Genomic DNA, 26,576 nt, shown 5'->3' with positions numbered 1-26,576 from the left:
TATATATTTGTATACATGCAGTAGGGCATGATAGCAAGCAAAATCCATAAATGTAAATATTGACTATTTATCACATTTATACGACGAATGTTGATTAACCTTTGAAGTGGTTAAAATGGAGTTTTTGGACTGTCTAACAAAATTAAGGTACCAATTAACGGGGAAAATTGGGTGCTGGAACATGGTCTATGTTACAAAATTTAATTGTTTTATTATTGAGAGAAACTTAACAAAAATACATACCCTCTCACTGGGCGCTGCCATTTTTTAATGCTTGGTATCAAAACAATGAATCACGTGATTACCGCCTCTGCTAATAATAATAATAAAGTCATTTTTCCCCTTTTCAAGTTAATTACAAGAAATGTGTTTATCAAGCAATTGAGAACTCAAAATTGGAATACAAAAGAGGTTTTACACAGGTAAGTGTTCAGAATATTAGCATTGATGTGCCCGGAAAGAAATTTATTCTCAGAAAAGGAAGTTATTCTGCTGTAAAGTTGCATACTCAACAACTATGACCCAGTATTAAATTAAGCCTGCATAGTACTCACAGTTTTCCAGTTAGAATCTTTGTCATTTGTTTGGTCACGTTCACATTCCCTTTCATCCAGTAATAGTCTGGCTCTTGAATTGCATGGTAACTGATTTCAAAGTTTACAGACTCATTTCTATGCTCTTCAACTCGGATCTTTAAATTTGAAGTAGTGAGGTTCAGAAATGCTTTTTCTGCAATATAAAATAAATCATTCAGTAGAAAACATTGGCCTTGAATCATTGCTTCTGCCTCCATCACATGAACTTACATTTCAAAAGCCTTTCTGACGTTTGCTTCGAGATTTCCATGTCTACAATGGGCGTATTGTTCTGTTTTTGTTTATGTTGTTTTACATTATAAACAGTTCAGGACAAACACTCTGGATTAAATCTATATTTTTTGCAGACAAGTAGTAGGGATATTTGGAGCTTTCAACAGGCCTTATTCAGCTTGCTTTCTGCTTTCTTTATTGGACATAAGTAGATAAATATTCAGAGTTACAGGTCTTCATATATGTATATGTGCGTTGACTTGGGTATTTATAGGGTATATTTTTTCATGACTTATGGGGTATGACAACACATTGACCTTTTTCATTCAAAAATGAGAAGTTAACTCCAGCTAACATAGCAGTGATGAATGTCTTCAGATGCTGACTTGATGCAGAGGAATATTCAAATGTGAGATCTTTGCAGACCATTTTTTACTTCGTCAAAGGCCATAAGTCTTGTTAGACAAATATATTTTTTTGATTGATTTTTATCTAAAGAAATAGCAGGCGCACAACAGCCTATACAGACTAACATACTCATGAAGATTCATGTTTGTAGGTGTAATTGCAAGATTTTTCGAAGATTCTTGATTGAGTCAATGGCTATTTCTCTTGTTAGCACCAGAGAAATGTGACAAAAACAACAGCAGGTGCATAACATATCTATTAAGTTTACTGAGTGTAGGTGCAATTTGTTTGGAGCTAAATATGGCACAAGGTTTTTGACAAGCCATCTGACATGACAAGACAGACGCAATAATTATATAGCCCCTAAAATAAAAATCTCGGGTATAATGATTTTAACCTACCATAAACATGAACATATGTTTCCACAGATCCGCTGGAGCGATCACTCATCCAAGCTATACACTTGTAGAATCCATCGTCGTTTAAGTCAAGCTGACGAACTTGGAGACGGGAGCTCCAACGAGAATGTCCTCCTGGTATTACTTCCTGCGTCGGCTTGGAGATGGAAATTCGTGGAGAAGGCTGGGAATTTTAAAAACAATTGTTTAACAATAGAACCAGAACTGGATTCCAACCCTTGTCTGGTCTAGTCAGAGAGCAAAGTTCAATTGTAGTAAGGTATTTCAACAAAAGATTTTGTCTTTTAGAAATTAAATCATCATGAATCTCATAGTTATTGTCATTCAATATCAAGTTATGCAGCCTACCAATGACTCGTATTAAATTGAACCACATGTAAAATACTTTTCAAAACTATTAGTACCACTTAGTAATTTTATCTAAAAAAATGCAAGCATAGTGATGATTTGCACACAAATGAATAACCACAATATTAGTAAAGACCACATTCACAAGTGTGTTAGTTTTAGATAAATGATTTCATAAGAAAACTCTTGCAATATCCATTTGTATATATATATATGAGAACCATGATAAGTAAACTGTTATTATAAGTATCTTTCATGTGTTTCCGGTACGGATAGAAAAATCAGACCCTTGGGCATGTAAGCTGGTAACGAGGCTTGCCAAGGGTTTGATTTTTGGATCGCGACCGGAAAAATATGATTGATATTTTTTCTTGCATATCTAAAATTATCAAGTTGTGGAACTATTGACATAGAAAACACACTTTTGTACATTTCACCAAAAAGCCTGTGCGACATTGTTAATTGACGGCATAAAGCACAGTAATTTTAAATCACTATTGATGTCAAATAGTTCCTTTAATAGTCACGTTTTTATGATAATTTATTTTCCATTATTACTTATATATTTGGTTGCACTTTATTGAAATGGCATAATATATTTTTCATAAATCATACAATAATAGATATAAGAAGTGGCTCGTTGTTGCGTGTGACTCATCCTACATGGGGGGTGTAAGACGGGGTTTTCGGCACTGGTCACATGACCAAAAACACACACCCGGTATGCAAAAATAAAATATCTGTCTGTAAAGACTAGTAAGCTTTAAATCAGGCGCTTTTAATCTTATTTCATACACATATGAACAACATGCACCAGGGTGGCTTTTCTTCAGTTTTTCCATCATATTCCCAAAGCAAAACCACTTGTCTCCTTAAATATGTACAATTCAACAGAAATGTTTCATACTGTTTTTTTTTAAATATGGAATGGAAAATCTAACCCAGAAAGCATAGTTCCCATTGTTGCTCCCTGCTGCTACCACAAGAACACTGACAAGACTGTGATTTATATCACCATAAAGCTAGCTTAACAATTAGGCTCAAATAAATTAAACAACAACACTGCAAAAAGATACAAATGCTCATCTGTTTTTCATTTTAAAAGGGGCCATAACTCTACTATTATTCAAGTCAGAGTTACAGGCTTTGATACACAATGTCATGTTGGTAGTAGGTACTGTCAATGGTTACATGCGTTCTATGTTTCAAGTAAATATATCAAACAGTTTTAGATTTATAAGGACATCACAAAGGCTATATCACAATTCCTTATAAACATAGACAAGTGCAAGATGCAGAAAAAGCCATGGATAAAAAGTAGTGAGTATATTTTCTATGTTGCCATCTCTTACCTTTTGATTTTCAAGCATTATGTCCTACAAGAGAATGGATAAAGAAAGGATGGTAACATTCAGCATTCACAGAGACATTTTGGGACACAGGCTGGGTTCAGAAGTTAGGTATGATCGTAAGGGATGTAACTCTTACATAAATGTTCTTTTACAGAAATTGTTCTAGAAATATGTCAGATAGAATCATGCAAATTTCAGACTTGTTTCTAGTTCAGTATTTGGTGTTTCAAACAAATCAATACTTAGATTAAAGATTAAATCAACAGCAATATGCCAAATGGGAATAAAGGGGGAGGGGGAAAGGGGATGGGAGTGGTATCTGGAATGAAACTGACAGATTGAGATTACAATCACTGAAACTATTCAACTATTAGAAAATTCCAAATATTGCTTCACTGGTGATTTTTTTTAATTAAAACTCATTCCTGTTTGTTACCTGTTAAAATGTCTTATTTAATGAGGCTACTTATTCCTTTAATTGATTCTTAACATCAAAAATATTTAAATTTATACAACAATCCATTCGTTTCTCTCCTACCTGTCTCTCATTTGTAAAGTATGACCACTTCATGGCAAGAATGTTTGTCGAGGGTATGAGAACATGGCAGTCAAGGGTGAATTCCTGTCCAACAAGGCGTATATATCTCTCCTCTTTCGGCTCAAAATACGGCATTGGTGGAGTCTCCGGAGGTACTGGGGAAGATAGAGACACTTATGCCATAGAAATAGTTTTGAAATCAAATGAACACACATTTCTAGTTCATTTAATGATTTTAAGTACCACTTTGCAGATATACACAATAAACTATAATGTGCACTTGTGTGTGTGTGTGTGTGTGTGTGTGATTTCTTGTGTGCATGATTATTTGTGTGCTTGATTACTTGTGTGCTTGATAAGATGTGTGTGTGATTCCTTGTGTGCTGCTGTTAACTTGTGTGTGTGATTGTTTGTGTGCATGATTGCCTGTGAGTATGATTACTTGTGCATGATTACTTGTGTGCAAGATTGCCTGTTTGTGTGAGTGCTTGTGTGTATGATTGATTGTGTGCATGATTGCATGTGTGTATGATTGCTTGTGTGCATGATTGCTTGGGTGTATGATTGCCTGTGTGTATGATTGATTGTGTGTATGATTGATTGTGTGTATGATTGATTGTGTGACTAATTACTTGTGTGAGTGATTGCTTGTGTGTATGATTGCTTGTGTGTATGATTGCTTGTGTGTATGATTGCTTGTTTGCATGATTGCTTGTGTTTCTGATTGCGTGTGTGTATGATTGCTTGCATGCATGATTGCTTGTTTGCATGATTGCTTGTGTGTGTGATTGCTTGTGTGCATAATTTCTTGTATGTGTGATTGCTTGTGTGACTAATTACTTGCGGGAGTGATTACTTGTGTGTACGATTTTTGTGTTTTTACATTTTAGAGCTTTACATGTATTGATATAATTCCAAGGAACAAATACAATTCCTATGACATTGCAGAAATGGATTTATACGACAACTTTTATCATTGTAGGGTTATTGCCATAAGATACCAACTAACAATTCAGGCAGAAATAACTCCACTTTTGCATGATTTGTTTTTTCAAATATGTTTGTACTTACTCTCTATAACAACAGTAAAGGTCATGGCTTTTGTGTCATTTCCCACAGTGGTGTTACATGTGTAGATCCCATCATTAGAACTTGTCACATTTTCTATGACAAAACCCCTGTGTGGGTAAAAAACCACACCGTCTGTCGGAAACATCTGTTTACTAGGATGTGACACCTTGTACAACTCCACAGAAAGGTTGGCATAGCCTGTTTTACATGGGATAATGCCCCGATGTCCGAAGATAAGGCTGAGGTAATTTGGGTAGTACGGTATGTTCATGTAGTGCCGGTACACAAACGGGTGACTTGCATCTGAAAAAAAAAAGAATGCATTAGACAGAATTAAGACTTATGACCCTGTGACTTAAAACAAAAGCGATAAGCAATTACCGTAAATGACAGGGTATAAGATGACAGGGGGTATTAGACGCAGGCAAAAAATTCCGTGAACAATCTGAGAAAAAACTTTTAATCTAGGTTTTGGGTTAAAGGACGCATAGAAAATATGTCAAAATCGTCCGCCAATCTTGGCCATCATGTTTGTTGACAGTGATAAAAAAAAATTGTTCGTGAAAATGGCGATGGTTATCTTTAAAACCATACAATGATTATGCAAAATATGTTTCATTTTTATTCGTTTCATGTTAGGATAGGCACTGAAAAGTACTTAGTGTGACAATTTGTTTCTGGATGGCACTGAAAAGTACTTTTTATGACTATAAGTATTTGTAAGATTTCTTTCTGGCAGTATATCGTAAATGATAACCTGTCGAGAATGAAAAGTGAAGTTATGCAAAAATCTTATATTGTACGGATTTGTTCTCAAAATGTCAACACCTACAGAAAAGAATAAAGAACATGGAAAAGTGCAAAAAAAACAAGACCATTATCGCATCAGTTTGTGGTATTGGTATGTTAAACAGGTCTAAAGGCAGTGAAAAAATTTCACACCTTATCGTACAACTGACAAAAAATATTTTGACAGTGCCCAACTTTGCTTTTTTATGTGCATGTTTAATTATTGTTTTATTCAAATTAATAATGAATAATTTTAATAATTTTTATCGTACAATATTTTTTTTAAATATAAACATCTTACGATATACCGTATCCCGATCTTCAACTGCCATTTTAACCCGTATATACTCAATCGATATGACGCGAGTAACATCCCTTTCTACATAAATCAAAACAAACGCTCGGCCTAAAATCGACCTCAGAAAAAAAAGTTCAAAAGCTTGTTACTTGTTATTAGACGCAGGCATTTTTTACATCGAAATCTGAGGGGAAAAATGCGTCTAATACCCAGTCATTTATGGTAAGTCAAAGTTTGTGTCAGGTTTTCCTCATTCATTAAACCACATAACTTGACAATATTATCAGAGTTATGGACCATGCTACACCTTGGCATACTAGTCTGTCACAGATGACAAGTATACTGTTACAAAAAGTTTATATGTATACATCTTTAATGGCTTTTTAAAGATGAATCATCATTAACATTTGATAGATATGGTCATAGTTAACATGATTGTACAACTATGACAACAACTCCAAAACTATGTCAATTCCTTTTTATAACAACCCAAAATGCAATCCAACAGTACATGTCAGTTAAGTTTATTTCATATGTTTTCTTAACTGAAGCATTTGAGCCCAAACAGTTTTTGCTTTGTTTAGTAACAAAACAAAAATTTTCCACATACCAAATTTCATCACTTCAAATTATTCCTATTAAACTGAAGTTCTTTTTCAGTTATAGAAACTTTGATCAATTCCAAAGTAATGTAATGGCACATCTCAATATTATCTTATGTATACACCAAGTCTCAGCACTATACATCAATTCTAACTTAAGTCTTTGAGCAAAAACATTTTTTTCTATTTCATCAACATTGACCTTGACCCCCACTAACCCCAAATGCAATCTCAAGGTCAATCTCCACTTCATAATTCAAATTATTGAGAGGAAACTGTTTTTTTTGATTTTAGAAATAGTGACCTCAACCCAACCTATCCAAGCTCTGAACCCACCAACTCAGAATGCAGTTGCAAGTACACCGGCCTCCACAATGAGCTTCATACACAATGAGTCAATACCTAAAACACTTCCAAGCTATGTAATTCACATAAGATACCTACAGCACACACCAAGTTCCATTACTATCTATCAAATCTTACTAATATTACTGAGTGAAAACCACCTGTTAGATGCCCTTAAGCCCGCCAGTCAAAACCTATATGCCTGCCCGCTTATCTGCCCAGTGCCCATTCTCCATGCCGATGGTGTACACCGATAAAAATAACCTGGATTTTTCTTTGAAAAACATTTAAAAATTCCATCAGGAGTATTAACCAGTTATGTAAATGGAAACTGTGTCAGTGATATTTATTGAATAAAATGTTTTGATTATTTACACTTACAATATCAGATTCCACAACTACATGATATGATGAAAAGATTTTATCAATTTTTTTCTAAAATGAAGACAACTAACCTTCAACATAGAGGTACAAGGAAGTGTTGAAATTCTGACTGGCAACGACCCTGCATACAAACTCTCCCGTAATGTCCCACTTGATCGGTTCGACAAACAGATTAGCGCCAAACGGATAACCATTCTCCTTGTATCGAGGTGTTACTATAACGTTGCTGTGGTAACTAAGCTCAAACTTGGGACCCTGAAGAATAAATCAAAACTCATTCAAATTTGATTGCAAGAGAAGGAAGAGATTTATATCTAACACTCATAATTATACATGGAGTTAGGCAAATGCCAATCACAATGCCAAAGGGCCGTCATCGATAAACTCAGTGACATAATTGATTCATTCCATGGAAAGTGAACCCTCCGGAGGCATATAACAATGGACCATTGCTGGTTGAAACAAAATATTAGAGCAGAATCTAAATCACACTGGTAAAGCAACATATATATAATCAAAAATAGGTTGAGCCTACACATTTTTTGACCTACTTTTGCCAATGCCATCAGTCAGTTGAACAGGATGCAAGTGTCAAATGAGGCCCTTCCTTATTTAATACAAGAGTTGTCATTGTAAATGACAAATGCCCTCAAAGTGGACACAAGAAATTAAGCCGGCCACATGGACAGACAGTGCAAGTTTAATATGCCCACCTTCAGGAGCATTATAAAAACAAAATATTCAGATTTCATGTTTTGACACCATTTATTTAAGCCATAATCATATGAAATTTAAGATTTAAATCTCTGTTATTAAATCTGAAAAATAAACTTTTAATTTATTTTGAAGTAAAAATCTATAGTTTAATCAATGCATAACTTTTATCAATAGTTCAAACTATCCAAAATGCGAGATGTTTGTCAAACATTATGTCCCCCTGAGCGCCATGTTGTCAGGATTATTTGGACAATTAAATGAAATATGCATGGACCGAAATGACAGCTGATTTGTCATTGACATTGGATGCCTTTGAAGCAATTTTAAGATTATGACCATTCAAAGTGTGAGGATTGTAGGTACAGCTTTTAATCATGTTCAGATGATGACTGATATTTGCAGATAAAAATGTATCCTCTAAGCAGCAGGGAATAGGTAAATTATAATGATGAATATGGATTATAACCTTTGCATCAAAATCCATTGGGGTCATCAAATGGTCATCCCCAACCTAAAATTTGAGGGCCATGGGTACAGGCATTGTCGAGTTATCAAACAGACAAGATTTCTGAATTCAAGGTCACTATGACCTTCAACCTGCTGACCCCTAGAATCAAAAGGGGGTCATCTACTGGTCAGGCCAAACCCATAAGTCATGTTGGAGAGCCAGGGATGCAGGCATTGTTGAATTATCACTGAAACAACCATTTCACATTCAGGGTCACTGTGGCCTTGACCTATGACCCGATGACCCCTAAAGTTTAATAAGAGTCATCTATGGTCATGCCCAGCCTCCATGTCAAGTTTGATGATCAGGCATTGTTGAGATATCACTCAGAGAACCTTTGTTAACCTTTTCACGTTAAAGGTCACTGTGACCTTGACCTTTGGCTTGATGACCTCGAAAGTCAATAGGGGCCACCTACTGGTCAGGCCCAACCTTCATGTCAAGTTTGATGACCATAGGTCAAGGAAAAGTTAAGTTTGTGTTTAAGGTCACTGGGACCTTGCTCTTTGACCTGATTACCCGCTGGATCACTAGGAATCATCTACTGGTCTACTGGTCAGGCTGAACCTCCAAGTCAATTGGTGCAGGCATTGTCAAGTTATCACTCAGAAAACCTTTAAGCATTCTAGGTCACTGTGACCTTGACCTTTGACCTGATGACCCTAAAATAAATAGGGGTCATCTACTGGTCAGGACGAGCCTCTAAGTTTGATGGCATTGTTAAGTTATCACAAGGTTTGACAAACTTTTACCATTAAGGGTCACTTTTACCTTGACCTTTGCCCTGATGACCCCTAAAATCAATCAGGGGTCATCTTATGGTCAGGCCCAGCCTTCATGTCAAGTTTGATGACCATACGTCTAGGAATTGTCAAATTATCACTCGAACAAACTTGGGTCTATTGACGGACCGACTTACCAACCGACCGATGCACATGTGCAGAGCAATATACCATCTTTTCTTTGAATGGGGGCATAATAAACAGTTAATCATATCAAGACTTAAAATTTTGAAAAATTATAAAAAAAAATATTTATTTTATAAATGAAAACAGAACTGTCACCAAAAATAAAAGACATAAGAAAAGTTATGGTCGCTTATCGGGAATATCCAAACCAATGATTATTATAATCAACTACTGACAAGTGAGTTAAAAGAAAGGTCTTCATATGGCAGAAGTTCAAGGCCGAGCATGCCAATGATTTTACAGGCTAAGGAATTCCACTAAAAATTAGTACCAATAAATAACATTAAAAAAATAATAATCAGAAATTGGTATTTAAAAGCTATCTTCAAAAATTGGATAAAAAAGATTGGTATAAATAATTCATGATTTTCTAATGGCTTCCTTACCGAGCTATCTTCCCCCTGTATAATGACCCACTCTACTGGTAGGTCACTATAGCATGTGATGTTGAATGCCTCATCCGTCACCAGTGAGACTTCGCTACCATTCGCTAGCGTTGAGTTGTCGTACCAAACAATAGGATTCTTTGCCGCCCACATATTCAAGGGCGGTAGGTGTTTAGGAGTAGTCTTGGCTGCAACTGGTGCTGGTACTTCTGGTATATCGTAAGGGGTCCCATAATAGCCTTAAATAAAGCAAACATGATATGTATGTCAACAATTAACCAAAGTTCTGAATGCCATCTATTATATTGCCTTTCAGTTAAGTTTAGTCGATAACACAATCTGAAAAGGGCAATGTTCTGGCAGACATGCAAGTACCTAAAGCTAGTGGCACAAATTTGGCTTAATCTTACATAATCACAGTTATATTGTTTTATAATGCGAAAATGAGCATGACAATTTCCTTCTTGCAGCAGTTAAATAAACTTCCAGTGTTTTAAATTGAACAAAAAGGCAACAGGCAGATACAAACAAATATAAAGTCAAAGCAAACTTTTTTGTCAATCTGAACACATATACCAAGTTTCGTGATGATATATTTTAACAGTTTTTTGGTGATACTGGTTATTTATCTTTTTTGAACAACAACAGAAACTAGACAATATTTAGCATGCTTTCATTCAAAAACGGTGGAGTTCAAAAATAGAGTAGAGAATTTTGGCCAATTATTCATAAAAAAAAGCTATGATTGAGAAGACTAAACAGTAGAAATATCTAGTCCAACATCATCAATTTTTCAGTGTATTGCTGCTCATTTTAATTTTAAGGCTTCTGTCTTCATTAAAATACCTCTACTTATTGTCAGAGCACACTTCATGGAAACAGAACTAAGCCCATGGCAACAGATCGTACCAATCCAATTTGCAATAGACTAAACTGTGTAATTAAACCACTAAACATCAAACAGGAGTAAAAAAGGCAAACAGTAATGAAATGAAATTTTCCAACTTCCAACCGCGCTGCAGCACATGCAGATCAATCATACAAGTCGTCTATTTATCATCCATCTTCAGAGTTAGGTTTCTCTGATTGAAAATCATTACATTTTCCAGAATGATGTATGTGTGCATGCAAATATGTCCGCCAAATAGCTTTGCCACAGGAACTTCCTAATTTGATTTCATTTTTTTCTATAATTTTACGTGCAGACCAGGAGTACTTTGCCATTTCTTTGATATTTACATAAAAAAAGTATACAGCCGCTAACAACTCACATTGCAAATTGAGCCAAAACACTGGTCACTTTTTATCAGTTGGTCAATGATCCGAATGACAACAAAAGACCATTAAAGGTGTCACAACTTCTCACCCAAGAGGTTTGTAAATTTGAGCACCACAAGCTGCACTGTATTATTGACATGGCCTCTCAAAATGGATATCAGTACTATATCCTACCAAGGAAACAGCCCCAAGAATAACATTCATATAAGCTTTTAAGTGTTGTTCAACTTAAAAGCTTTATATTTAATCAACGAAGACATAAACATAAACTTGCCTCCAAATTTAAGACAGTTGATTTTATAAAGAAACAAATCATATCTTAAACATAAAATTTTACCATCAGATATTATTTTTTGTAAGAAATGATTTTTTGAGGAGACTTTTAAATCAATAACATGCAATCTATACCTGTATGTTAATTGGACTTGGAAGCCTGGAAGACTTCCAGAAAGCTTGCTATAAATTATCAAAAATAAGAAATTGCTGTATTTATTATCTACGATATTTGTAATATGTGATCCTGGGAGGGATTCAACAGCCTCGTTACAAGATGTATCTGGCCGTCACAGTTGATCATGTTAATACCTAATGTTTATAGCTGAGCTACCAAATAATGCAGACAAACTAACATCCTTTTGGGCCATGGTCAAAAAGGACATTTTAAAATAAAAATGCTATGACAAGATAATGCATCATTATGCATTTTTAACATTATTTTAAAATCAACTTTTTTTAGAGGGGTTAAGTTGGCATTGGTGCAGTGGATGAGGCTGTTAAAGGCTGTCCAGCTGATGTAATAATGCACCAGTCAATTGTAACCACGCCCCCCCCCCCCAGGTCCTGGGAACAGCGGGGACTTTGATTTTCGGTCGAGCCAAGCCCGGGCAAAATCTCCGCCCTACTGGGACGATCTGCTGGTAAAACACCCGCCAAATACCCCCGCACCCCAGAGACCCTAGATAAGGCCAATTTCCCGCTATTTTTGGTGTGAAGATAAAACCACCGCATTCACCCGGTATTGCGGGGCCACCTGGAAAGTTACAAATAACACAGCCCATTTCCCCGGCTATCCCCGGTAAAAATTATCCCTGGACCTGCAGGGGCTGTGGTTACAATTGACTGTTGCATATTGAAGGACATTGACCAATAACATAGACACTTTTAGGCTATGTCACAATACTACAACCTGGTTTCTTTGAAAAAAAAATTGTTAAAAACTTTTCATCTACAAAATTATAAAGCCAATGTTTCAAACACAATGTTTTCGTATCTCTGCAAAAATATTTCTTGGCAAAAGTTCTACTTTGAATAAAGATTCTAAAATACCTGGTAGCATGTAAGTTGAGTCTGTACTTTACATTCTAACATCTTGCGCTGATGTTCACCTAGTACATAAGGTATAGCCTATTACAAGGTATTGCCTATTACAAAGTACTGACTATTATAAGGTACTGCCTTTTACAAGGTACATGTATTGTCTATTATAAGGTGCTGCCTTTTACATTAGGTACATGTATTGTCTATTATCCGGTACTGCCTTTTACATTAGGTACATGTATTGTCTATTATAATGTACTGCCTTTAACAAGGTACATGTATTGTCTATTATCCGGTACTGCCTTTTCCATTAGGTACATGTATTGTCTATTATAAGGTACTGCCTTTTACATTAGGTACATGTATTGTCTATTATCCGGTACTGCCTTTTCCATTAGGTACATGTATTGTCTATTATAAGGTACTGCCTTTTACATTAGGTACATGTATTGTCTATTATCCGGTACTGCCTTTTACATTAGGTACATGTATTGTCTATTATAATGTACTGCCTTTAACAAGGTACATGTATTGTCTATTATCCGGTACTGCCTTTTCCATTAGGTACATGTATTGTCTATTATAAGGTGCTGCCTTTTCCATTAGGTACATGTATTGTCTATTATAAGGTACTGCCTTTTACATTAGGTACATGTATTGTCTATTATAAGGTGCTGCCTTTTACATTAGGTACATGTATTGTCTATTATCTGGTACTGCCTTTTACATTAGGTACATGTATTGACTATTATAATGTACTGCCTTTAACAAGGTACATGTATTGTCTATTATAAGGTACTGCCTTTTACATTAGGTACATGTATTGTCTATTATAAGGTACTGCCTTTTACATTAGGTACATGTATTGTCTATTATAAGGTGCTGCCTTTTACATTAGGTACATGTATTGTCTATTATCCGGTACTGCCTTTTACATTAGGTACATGTATTGACTATTATAATGTACTGCCTTTTACATTAGGTACATGTATCGTCTATTATCCGGTACTGCCTTTTATATTAGGTACATGTATTGTCTATTACAATGTACTGCCTTTTACATGAGGTACATGTATTGTCTATTATCCGGTACTGCCTTTTATATTAGGTACATGTATCGTCTATTATCCGGTACTGCCTTTTATATTAGGTACATGTATTGTCTATTACAATGTACTGCCTTTTACATGAGGTACATGTATTGTCTATTATCCGGTACTGCCTTTTACATTAGGTACATGTATCGTCTATTATCCGGTACTGCCTTTTATATTAGGTACATGTATTGTCTATTACAATGTACTGCCTTTTACATTAGGTACATGTATTGTCTATTATCCGGTACTGCCTTTTACATTAGGTACATGTATTGTCTATTACAATGTACTGCCTTTTACATGAGGTACATGTATTGTCTATTATAATGTACTGCCTTTTACATTAGGTACATGTATTGACTATTATAATGTACTGCCTTTTTACATTAGGTACATGTATTGTCTATTATAAGGTACTGCCTTTTACATTAGGTACATGTATTGTCTATTATAAGGTACTGCCTTTTACATTAGGTACATGTATTGTCTATTATAAGGTACTGCCTTTTACATTAGGTACATGTATTGTCTATTATAAGGTGCTGCCTTTTACATTAGGTACATGTATTGTCTATTATCCGGTACTGCCTTTTCCATTAGGTACATGTATTGTCTATTATAAGGTACTGCCTTTTACATTAGGTACATGTATTGTCTATTATCCGGTACTGCCTTTTACATTAGGTACATGTATTGTCTATTATAATGTACTGCCTTTAACAAGGTACATGTATTGTCTATTATCCGGTACTGCCTTTTCCATTAGGTACATGTATTGTCTATTATAAGGTGCTGCCTTTTACATTAGGTACATGTATTGTCTATTATAAGGTGCTGCCTTTTACATTAGGTACATGTATTGTCTATTATAAGGTACTGCCTTTTACATTAGGTACATGTATTGTCTATTATAAGGTGCTGCCTTTTACATTAGGTACATGTATTGTCTATTATCCGGTACTGCCTTTTACATTAGGTACATGTATTGACTATTATAATGTACTGCCTATTACATTAGGTACATGTATTGTCTATTACAATGTACTGCCTTTTACATGAGGTACATGTATTGTCTATTATAATGTACTGCCTTTTACATTAGGTACATGTATTGTCTATTATAATGTACTGCCTTTTTACATTAGGTACATGTATTGTCTATTATAATGTACTGCCTTTTTACATTAGGTACATGTATTGTCTATTATAATGTACTGCCTTTTTACATTAGGTACATGTATTGACTATTATAATGTACTGCCTTATTACATTAGGTACATGTATTGTCTATTATCCGGTACTGCCTTTTACATTAGGTACATGTATTGTCTATTATAAGGTACTGCCTTTTACATTAGGTACATGTATTGTCTATTATAAGGTACTGCCTTTTACATTAGGTACATGTATTGTCTATTATAAGGTACTGCCTTTTACATTAGGTACATGTATTGTCTATTATAAGGTGCTGCCTTTTACATTAGGTACATGTATTGTCTATTATCCGGTACTGCCTTTTACATTAGGTACATGTATTGACTATTATAATGTACTGCCTATTACATTAGGTACATGTATTGTCTATTACAATGTACTGCCTTTTACATGAGGTACATGTATTGTCTATTATAATGTACTGCCTTTTACATTAGGTACATGTATTGACTATTATAATGTACTGCCTTTTTACATTAGGTACATGTATTGTCTATTATAATGTACTGCCTTTAACAAGGTACATGTATTGTCTATTATCCGGTACTGCCTTTTACATTAGGTACATGTATTGTCTATTATAATGTACTGCCTTTTTACATTAGGTACATGTATTGTCTATTATAATGTACTGCCTTTAACAAGGTACATGTATTGTCTATTATCCGGTACTGCCTTTTACATTAGGTACATGTATTGTCTATTATCCGGTACTGCCTTTTACATTAGGTACATGTATTGACTATTATAATGTACTGCCTTTAACAAGGTACATGTATTGTCTATTATAATGTACTGCCTTTTTACATTAGGTACATGTATTGTCTATTATAATGTACTGCCTTTTTACATTAGGTACATGTATTGTCTATTATAATGTACTGCCTTTTTACATTAGGTACATGTATTGTCTATTATAATGTACTGCCTTTTTACATTAGGTACATGTATTGTCTATTATAATGTACTGCCTTTTTACATTAGGTACATGTATTGTCTATTATAATGTACTGCCTTTAACAAGGTACATGTATTGTCTATTATCCGGTACTGCCTTTTACATGAGGTACATGTATTGTCTATTATCCGGTACTGCCTTTTACATTAGGTACATGTATTGTCTATTATAATGTACTGCCTTTTTACATTAGGTACATGTATTGACTATTATAATGTACTGCCTTTAACAAGGTACATGTATTGTCTATTATCCGGTACTGCCTTTTACATTAGGTACATGTATTGTCTATTATCCGGTACTGCCTTTTACATTAGGTACATGTATTGACTATTATAATGTACTGCCTTTAACAAGGTACATGTATTGTCTATTATCCGGTACTGCCTTTTACATTAAGTACATGAATTGTCTATTATAAGGTACTGCCTTTTACATTAGGTACATGTATTGTCTATTATAAGGTACTGCCTTTAACAAGGTACATGTATTGTCTATTATCCGGTACTGCCTTTTACATTAAGTACATGTATTGTCTATCATAAGGTGCTGCCTTTTCCATTAGGTACATGTATTGTCTATTATAAGGTACTGCCTTTTACATTAGGTACATGTATTGTCTATTATCCGGTACTGCCTTTTACATTAAGTACATGTATTGTCTATTATAATGTACTGCCTTTAACAAGGTACATGTATTGTCTATTATCCTGTGCTGCTTTTTACATTAGGTACATGTATTGTCTATTATAATGTACTGCCTTTTACATGAGGTACATGTATTGTCTATTACAATGTACTGCCTTTTATATTAGGTACATGTATTGACTATTATAATGTACTGCCTTTAACAAGGTACATGTATTGTCTATTATCCTGTGCTGCTTTTTACATTAGGTACATGTATTGTCTATTATCCTGTGCTGCTTTTTACATTAGGTACATGTATTGTCTATTATAATGTACTGCCTTTTATATTAGGTACATGTATTGACTATTATAATGTACTGCCTTTAACAAGGTACATGTATTGTCTATTATAATGTACTGCCTTTTACATTAGGTACATGTATTGTCTATTATAATGTACTGCCTTTTACATTAGGTACATGTATTGTCTATTATAAGGTGCTGCCTTTTACATTAGGTACATGTATTGTCTATTATCTGGTACTGCCTTTTACATTAGGTACATGTATTGACTATTATAATGTACTGCCTTTAACAAGGTACATGTATTGTCTATTATCCTGTACTGCCTTTTACATTAGGTACATGTATTGACAATTATCTGGTACTGCCTTTTACATTAGGTAAATGTATTGACAATTATCTGGTACTGCCTTTTACATTAGGTACATGTATTGACTATTATAATGTACTGCCTTTAACAAGGTACATGTATTGTCTATTATCCGGTACTGCCTTTTACATTAGGCAAAAAAAAAAATACCTGTGTTTCTGGTAACCCGACCGATCCTTTTTTTTCCTCGCCGACCCTAATCTTTTTTTAGACAAAAAAGTAATTAAAAAAAAAAAATCATATCGCAAAAATTTGTATACATTTAAATATATCATCATCAAAATAAAATTTACTGTTTAACGATTAGGCTTTGCAAATTCATGCAGGCTAACTGCCAGGTTCCAAAACACATTTCATTAATCGTTACATAAATTTATCGGCAGTTATCAATGGTTATTTATTTCGCGTAATTTAAGTCCCATCAACTGAAATCCAAACAAAAACCTGCGAAAGTTAAGAACACATTTATTGGAATGTGCCGGCTGTAGATCAGACGGTACAATTTGTGACGTCAGAGCACGAGCGGTGACAAGATCAAAGGCACATGGCTATGGTTTGTATTTAATTTGGTCAGTCGGATACCCTATGACCCCATTTGAATGTTAGGATTTCACCTAGGCTGGTAAGAAAATACCATACGATCTAAAAAATAATAATCATTAATCATGGTCTGGGAATCTTAAAACAATGACCGAAATGTTCCAATTCATTATAAATATGAAACTTTGATTGTACGAAAATAAGAAACATAAAATAAATCCATATCTGCGTTTACTTGTTTTATTATTAACCTACCTCCACTCGAAGGCCTAGTTTAAGAAGCTCACTGTTGACAAGAAAATCGCCAGTTTTCCTCAGCAAATTAACAAATTTAGTTGATAATTGACTGTTTGGCTAGAACATTATCACAGAGTTGAAGAAATTGAAGTGCTGGATTTTTCCTTAAAACCGATCGCGACTTATAAACGAGTATTGTATAAAAAACACCAGATTTCATGGGCAAAATTGGCGGGAAAATACGGTAGTCGAAGGTAAGGAAATGATTTCAGACAGTAAACAATGCTGTTTTTTCAGACTTTTTGTAAATAAGGAAACGCTTAGATATAACATAATAGATCTGATACAACAGAAAATTGCATGATATGGAAACTGTATAAAAAAAAAATAATTAAAAATCCCGACCAACCAACCCTATTTTTTTTCGCCATGTACCGGAAACACAGGTTGTTGTTTTTTGGACTTAGGTACATGTATTGACTATTATAAGGTGCTGACTTTTACAAGGTACATGTATTGACTATTATAAGGTACTGCCTTTTACATTAGGTACATGTATTGACTATTATAAGGTACTGCCTTTTACAAGGTACATGTATTGTCTATTTTAAAGTACTGCCTTTTACATTCGGTACATGTATTGTCTATTACAATGTTTTTCATATAAAACAATGGCATCAGGGCATTACTTTATAGATTTTCACAGAAGTGTGAGCTTTTTAAGCTAACAAACCAAAACTGATGTTTTCGTTGAAATTAGGGTAATGGAGTAATATTTATGAAAGAACATTACATTTATGTACTTTATAATTAATATCATACCTGTGTCATGTAAATGTTGAGAAAACCTTTAACAAATAACGTAGGCTTAAATGGTGATATTAAAGGTGATGCAAAACAAATGTTTTTAATTCTTATTAATGCATTATTATTATTTTTTAACTCATTTGACTTTAATGATCAAAACAAAAACAAAACATATGATTTGTGTACAGAAAGATTCAAAATGTTTATAAGCCTTTATAATGTTTTTTTTCCAAATTAATTGCCACGTTGCCACTAACACCCATTAAAGCGTTTAACAGGCAAAATGAATGCTAATACTTTTTATCTGTACACAAATCATCTTTTTTTGGTTTTGATCTTTAAAGTCAAATGAGTTAAACATAATATAAATGCATTAAAATTAAAAAAAAAAATGGCATCAACATCTAACGAAAAATATAAATTTGAGTACATTATGGCGCAAATATGGGACACATTTCGTTGTTCCTGAAACAACAGCTTATTTTTTACACAAACCACAAATTATTCTTTATGAACATGTATGTATAATAATCTCCCTTTTTATGCATACATTATGTACAAGCATGCATACAATTATTTAGATAAAACTTGTATGCTTGAACTAAGCTAAATGCAGCTTCACAATTTCTTTAAATTTTATCAGTTAATGGTAGTCTGAAATAAGAAAACCAGGGCCATGTGCTGAAATCTTACACTTAAAATTTCATGGGATTTGAACATTAATTATACACCTTATAAAACTTTGCAAAGAACAGAATTACAAAGAAAACGAAACGTCATTAGATATATTTTTTAATTATACATATTGATCAATAACTTGCACCGGTGACACCATGTTTATTAAATGAATAAACACATACAAAATCTTTCTTACGTACATATGACATCATAATATATTGAAATCAACTTCAAAACATTCTTACAGACTGACACACCGCACGAGGTGCACCTCATTCAGTCAACATTTGACCAACATCTTGAATGGTAGAGTTTGACAGGAAATTTTAACTTGACATGTCGCCATCGCTTTGAAGTGCCTTTTAAGTGCCCGTTCCTGCCTGAGTTTGGCAAGAGCATGAATGGTTCAAATCTTCTATTTAATGAGCAAGTTGAGTCAATCCTTACAACCTTTCGGCCAATCCATACAAGGACTTCGTACAAGTTTTTTGCACAACAACTTTTTTACCTCAAAGTCAGTGTTTTTTGTGGCAGAAAATTCAATTCATTTAATTGATACCTTACATATCCCGATATTGTATGATAATTTAGACATGTAATGACCTTGAAGATAATACTCACTTATTTTAGCTGGATTGTAAGGACAAAGAAACCAACACTAGTAACCTTTTCTTGAGAGGCCTAACAAATATGTTCCTTGTGGGGCTCAAACCCAGGAGCTCTTAGGTAATTGGCAGACACCTATAGAAACCAGGATGAACTCCCAAGTCTTTTGTTTTCTAATATTTATCAGACACCCGTTCATCATCATTTTTATAACGTTGACAAGTATCTTAATAATGTAACTTTGGAAAAGTAACATAGTTTCAAACACATTTTCTTTAGATGTTTTCATTTATAATGAATTTGATATAACACTAAACAAAGAAAACATTAAAGTCAAGAAAAGAATGCAACTATGGCTAATTGAAAGTGGTCCTTATAAGAGCCATTAACTTTGAAGTAAACAGGGCTTAAGTCTCCTTGTTTCATCGACAAATATGGTTGTTATACAAATCACTCATTTTTGTTTGTTTTAGTATCATTTACTTAGGCAATATTTAGCACAATGAACTGTTTTTAAGATATGTTTGGTTAAGTAAAGAATGTAGCTCAAAGGGACTCGTTCATGGTTTGTAAAAACACACTTTTGCCAGATTTTTGTTGTTAATTTTTATTACAAAATAAAGAGTGGCAAATCATTAAGTGTTAAAACTAAAATACCGACTGCTGAAACCCTCCAAGAAAAAGTAATATATGCTCAGATTTTTTTGTTTTTTAAGTCATCAAGTTTCAAATGTGTTACTAACGACATTCAACAAAAGCTATTTTGGTTGATTGACATTATCAGGTGATGTTTAAAGCAATGTTTTTAATAAAGGTTTAAATTTCAATCAGTTTAGTTATAATGAGTCTCTGTGGGTGAGTGGAATAAGTATCAGGTTTTCAATTTTTTTTCTTGACCCACTTGAAGGGGGTTTGCTCCTCTGGCGAAATGAAATTCATGAACTCATGAACATTTCATGCCTTTCAAATATTGTTCAAGCACTGCCCTTACCAGTTCTAGAGTGGTGTTCATGAACATATGGACATATGGACATGAACAGTCTTTAGAGTCTTAATTTCATGCGCAGTTCATGAATAGTTGAAGAACAAGAACAAGATGAAGAATAAAATGTTCATGTTCTTAAAATCAACAGTTCGTCAAATGACCTCAATAGAACAGTTGAAAAATACATGGAGTGCTTAAAATGTTCATCAATTGACTTAATTCAATAATGGATTTTTTGGGAAATGTTCCCTACGAAAACCAGGTTGTTTTTTATACTTTAATTGTATTTTTCTGCAATTTCGGTATCGGATAATATAAGTGTTCTCATGTTTCTTGGTGCCTAAACATGACTGAGTCCCTTTAAGTTGATCAAAGAGCTGGAACGACTTAAAATCAGACAAATAAATACAGCCCTTTAAAAGGCGGATGTCCTTTGGACAATTTCTGTCAAAATGTCAAAGATCTTAAAAATAAACACAAAGAACAAGGATCTGTTGTTCATTAGCGTGACTCGGGTTCAAGTATCTTTGAACATCATCACATACATAAACACAGAAAGCATTATAGAGACATGTAATATATTTGACAACATTGAATGATACTGCTTTCTAAACCAGAGTCTCAATTTCCTATATGAATCACAAATATTTTAATATCACTTGTATTACCAATTACCTCAAAGCAGTGCCAAAGCAACTTGCAATTCTGAAGTTGTTTTGAAGAAATGCATTAATACTATAATCCCAGACATACACCTATGTATGTTAACTGCCTAGGATGTAAACAGAAATTATAATACATAACATATCAGAAACATAAAATCTTCTTTTTTGCAATAGCTAATGCGTTTTACATGCAGGAACTATAAATAAAATACAGATTATGATGTAAGGAATGTATCATTTCTTAGAAAAGCATTGGAATATTTTCAGCAGAGAACCGAGGTATCATAATATTCCAAACTTGTTTATACACCCAAGATTTATAATTGCACAAAGAATAAGTTGTGGCAAAAAATATATTACACTAAAAACAATGTCAGGTTGCTGAAAATTAAGAACAACCCTAAATGGTCTAAAAGATAAAGAAAAACTGCTTGCTTAGTAATAATATAGGCTACACCTATATGACGTTTCATCTGTCGGACATGACCATCCCCTGTAATTCTTTTTGATAAACCAATCAGGGGATATTTATAATAGTTATATCTAACTGATAATAAAACAACATGAACTTGAATGTCAAAACATGTTTTTATTCATCTCTCAGACCTCAGATAAGTTTGTTGTGAGGGTGGATATAGCCTTCTTAGCATCATGTCAACTTTTTAAAACTGCTCTCACTAATGCGTCTTCTCACACTGCTCACACTGTGATCAGCTTATAGGGGACTGCTGCATGCTGACACTGTAATCTTTTCTTGTTAGGGACTGTTTGCACTGTAATCAGCTTGTAGGGGACTGTTGGCACTGTAATCAGCTTGTAGGGAAATGCTGGCACTGTAATCAGCTTGTTCAGGATAGATGGCACTGTTATCAGCTTGTTGTGGACGGCTTGCACTGTAATCAGCTTGTTTGGGACTGCTCAACTGAAATCAGGCTTGTAGGGGACAGCTGGCACTGTAATCAGCTTGTTTGGGACTGCTCAACTAAAATCAGTTTGTAGGGGACTGCTGGCACTGTAATCAGCTTGTAGGGGACACCTGGCACTGTAATCAGCTTGTTGAGGAGTGCTGGCACTGTAATCAGCTTGTTGAGGAGTGATGGCACTGAAATCAGTTTGTGTGGGACTGCTGGCACTGTAATCAGTTTGTGTGGGACTGCTGGCACTGTTATCTGAGCTTGAAGGGGACTACTGGCACTGCAATCAGTTTGTAGGGGACTGCTGGCACTGTAATCAGTTTGTGTGGGACTGCTGGCACTGTTATCTGAGCTTGAAGGGGACTGCTGGCACTGTAATCAGTTTGTAGGGGACTGCTGGCACTGTAATCAGGTTGTTGAAGAATGCTGGCACTGTGATCAGGTTGTTGAAGAGTGCTGGCACTGTAATCAGCTAGTCGAGGAGTGCAGGCACTGCTTCCACCTTTTTGAGGACTGCTCCCACTGTAATCAACTTTTCGAGCATGTCAGGATACAGTTGTGATAGCCAGTGATCTTTTTCTGGAAGCCTGTTCTTATAACAGCACATACTTTTGGAAGTAACCTCCATCCATATAGAATAAAAGACAAAACCATTGCGGAGCCTGAGTGCCTATCCTGACAAGGGACAATCAACACGAACTTAGTGCTTTTATAATTGTCCGATGCAGCATAGGATTATGTAGAATTCAGATTAATCTTGAAAAAACTCTTTTCCTGGTGTAGATGTTCAGACCAATCAAACATTACCCAGAGGATAGTTGGGAAACCTGGAACTATTTGTTAGTTTTACTGCACTTCTGCACCATCAACAAACAAGACCATCTTAACATGTACCACAAACTGGATTCCAACAGACACACCATCAGAAATTGTATGGATATAAAACCTTAAAATGTCATGTGCAAAGTCTGTTTAATAAGCACTGCCTTTGGAAGTAGCTTTTTTTCAAATATAGTACAAGAAATGAATTTTAACAAAACTTTTTTTTCAAATTAAAATTCAGAAACCATGCCTGATTAATTTAATTGAGCTAAAAGTGTGGTCAACTACCAGTGTTTAATAATACCGGGTATGTGGTCTCCAACAATTCAAAAACTTTAAAAAGAATAGTTGACAGTAATAATATGCATTAAATAGATTTAAACCGAATGAACCCAACATTTTGGTTAAGTTGTTCATGCAAATTGAATGAAGTGTGTTTATTTAGCACACAAAACATAGCTTTCATATATCTTATTCCACTTGGTGTACTATTGTGTCATTAATGAGAAATTTTATTTTGTCATGAATGAGACGCATTGTACCCACAAGTCTCCAGGCATTGTACCCACAAGTAGCCGCAGTGTCAATGAACCTACAAACAAACCATTGTGTGCCTGTCTTAAACAAGTTCAGCCGAAAGAGGTTGTCCAAACATGAACATGTCTGCCATTACCCTGATTCCCAGAGATTGTAAGGAAAACAGAGAAATGAAAGAGGAACATTCAAATACATTTTATTTTTCAAATAAATTTATCCATCTGAAATTACTGCATTTCAGCACCTTGTCAAAGGGAAATCTATTGGCTTTAAAGGGACTGGACGCCAGATGATACCTTTGCAAGAAAAAAAAATTGTCAAAAACTTACATAAAATTGATATTGTTGTGTACAATGTATTGAATTTTACTGATGTATCACATTGCTTATGACACATGTATCTTTTGCAGTTTTCGCATATTTTTCCAATTAAAAATTTACTGTTTTTTCTTCCACGTAATGCACCAGTCAATTCCCCCCCCCCCCCCCCCCCAAGTCCGGGGGTATACCAGGGAAAGCTGGAGAAATCATTTAATGAGCCGTGTTTTTACCTTCCAGGTGGCCCCGCCTTGGTCCCGGGCTTGGCTGGACCGAAAGTCAAAGTGCCCCCTATTCCCAGGACCTGGGGGGCTGTGGTTACAATTGACTGGTGCATAAATCCCATTAAATTTAAAAATAGTATCGTATATGTACCTGTATTTAATCACATGACTTTCACATGCTATATATATTTATATATACACACTTTAACTGGGAAACCATAATGCGCTATTTTTAAACTGGTAATCACAGCTGCGACAGCAACAAATACTCTTTTAATCATGTAAAATTATGTATAATCGTCCTCATACTGAGTTCATATTGATAATTTAAAGCTTGTTTTGAGGAAACCGACTTTGGGACCATGCTTTTGTATAAAACTTTGACAAGATGTCCACGGGCTATCTTTTGGCCAGTTTATAAATTTAAATGATTTGATTAGTTAATATTAAGTATTGGATAAATATGGACCAATCAATAAGCATAACTGGCTGACTGACCAAACCAAAGAAATAACCAGTTTTATACAATTGGCTGCAGAGTCAAGTCCCTTTAACTGTTGCGGTACCACCCTGTAACCCTATATTAAGGACCTTCATGTACAATGCATCTAGGTGTCCCATTTCTGGAATCCATACCCTTAATTGGGGAAATAAGAAACATTATAGTTTGTGACATGAGACACATGTCAGGCTTATTATGACTCCATGTCATGCCATCCTGATATTTAATACTGATGGCCTATCACAAAACATTTTAGCCCAAAACCACAAAGAAGTGTTTGTTTTCATGCACTCTTGTGAGTATTTTTTCACTTCCAGAATTTCTCCATAAATTACATTCATAGTACAAACATACACGTCACAAACTATAACACAAATGAAAAGAAAACATGCCTTGTTTTTTTCTCATAACCCAGATTTGAATTTCAAAACAGACTCACTATCAATTTTCTAATCAATTAAAGTTTCTAATAAAAAAATGACTGGTTTCCTCCAAAACCACTGATTATTTCAACAGCCTGGTTTACCCCATTTTACCTGACAGGCATTTGTGGATACATGTAACACATCTGGGTAAGTTTCCCTCTGATTACTTCTGTCAGTTTGTGGATAAATTTAAGAATATTTTGGCCAATTATAGGGATTTCCTTTCAACATTTAAAAAAGAAAAACCTGAGTAAAAATAATCAAAACGATAGAAGCCAATGATAAGAAGAATCCATGGTGGATAGGCCAAATAATTTAATATTTCTTGTAAATCACTTCCAGACCTACATCACTGAATCTGATACATCCCCAATACATGTATCAATATAGGAATATAATGAATGTTATTGTTTATGTCTGTTAGAGAAGGAGTAAGCAGTCACTTGCTTTCACAATTATATCTCTGGTTAAATTCCAAGCCTGGGTGCATGTGAGTTTGGTTTGTGGTTTCTAAATTTAGCAGACAAGTTTCTTAAAAGGGTATTCCAGTTTCCCCAAAATCAGAAGAAAATAGTCTTTTTTGCAGTTTCCATATCAAACAACATTAACAGGATAGTTTCTACGCAGATTGCAAAGTAGAACAATTTTGTTTTTATTCAACAAGAACACCATGATCCACAACAAGAATGCCACACTGGACTGTGATCCACAACAAGAACACAACAGTAGACTGTGATCCACAACAAGAAAGCCACACTGGACTGTGATCCACAACAAGAATGCCACACTGGACTGTGATCCACAACAAGAATGCCACACTGGACTGAGATCCACAACAAGAACACAACAGTGGACTGTGATCCACAACAAGAACACCACACTGGACTGTGATCCACAACAAGAATGCCACACTGGACTGTGATCCACAACAAGAACACAACAGTGGACTGTGATCCACAACAAGAACACCACACTGGACTGTGATCCACAACAAGAATGCCACACTGGACTGTGATCCACAACAAGAATGCCCCACTGGACTGTGATCCACAACAAGAACACCACACTGGACTGTGATCCACAACAAGAATGCCACACTGGACTGTGATCCACAACAAGAACACAACACTGGACTGTGATCCACAACAAGAACACCACAGTGGACAGTGATCTACAACAAGAACACCACAGTGGACTGTGATCCACA

At 34.8% G+C, this 26,576-nt stretch overlaps 1 protein-coding gene across 1 annotated transcript in view; it reads right to left on the bottom strand.

Annotated features, from left to right (window-relative positions):
* The window catches only part of LOC128226362 (vascular endothelial growth factor receptor 1-like), a 66,084-nt gene that overhangs the window by 26,247 nt on the left and 13,261 nt on the right, over positions 1-26,576 (bottom strand). Inside the window, exons 2-8 of the mRNA XM_052936241.1 lie at positions 9,943-10,181; positions 7,435-7,618; positions 4,946-5,248; positions 3,875-4,029; positions 3,337-3,360; positions 1,619-1,799; positions 555-729 (exon numbers count right to left, since the gene is read on the bottom strand). Coding sequence (XP_052792201.1) covers positions 555-729; positions 1,619-1,799; positions 3,337-3,360; positions 3,875-4,029; positions 4,946-5,248; positions 7,435-7,618; positions 9,943-10,181 — 1,261 coding nt within the window. The remainder of the gene's footprint in view (positions 1-554; positions 730-1,618; positions 1,800-3,336; positions 3,361-3,874; positions 4,030-4,945; positions 5,249-7,434; positions 7,619-9,942; positions 10,182-26,576) is intronic.

Source organism: Mya arenaria, chromosome 3 (assembly GCF_026914265.1).
Source record: "Mya arenaria isolate MELC-2E11 chromosome 3, ASM2691426v1".
Lineage (NCBI taxonomy): Eukaryota > Metazoa > Mollusca > Bivalvia > Myida > Myidae > Mya > Mya arenaria.
Note: the sequence above shows the minus strand (reverse complement) of the source record. Positions and strands in the feature narration are given on the sequence as shown.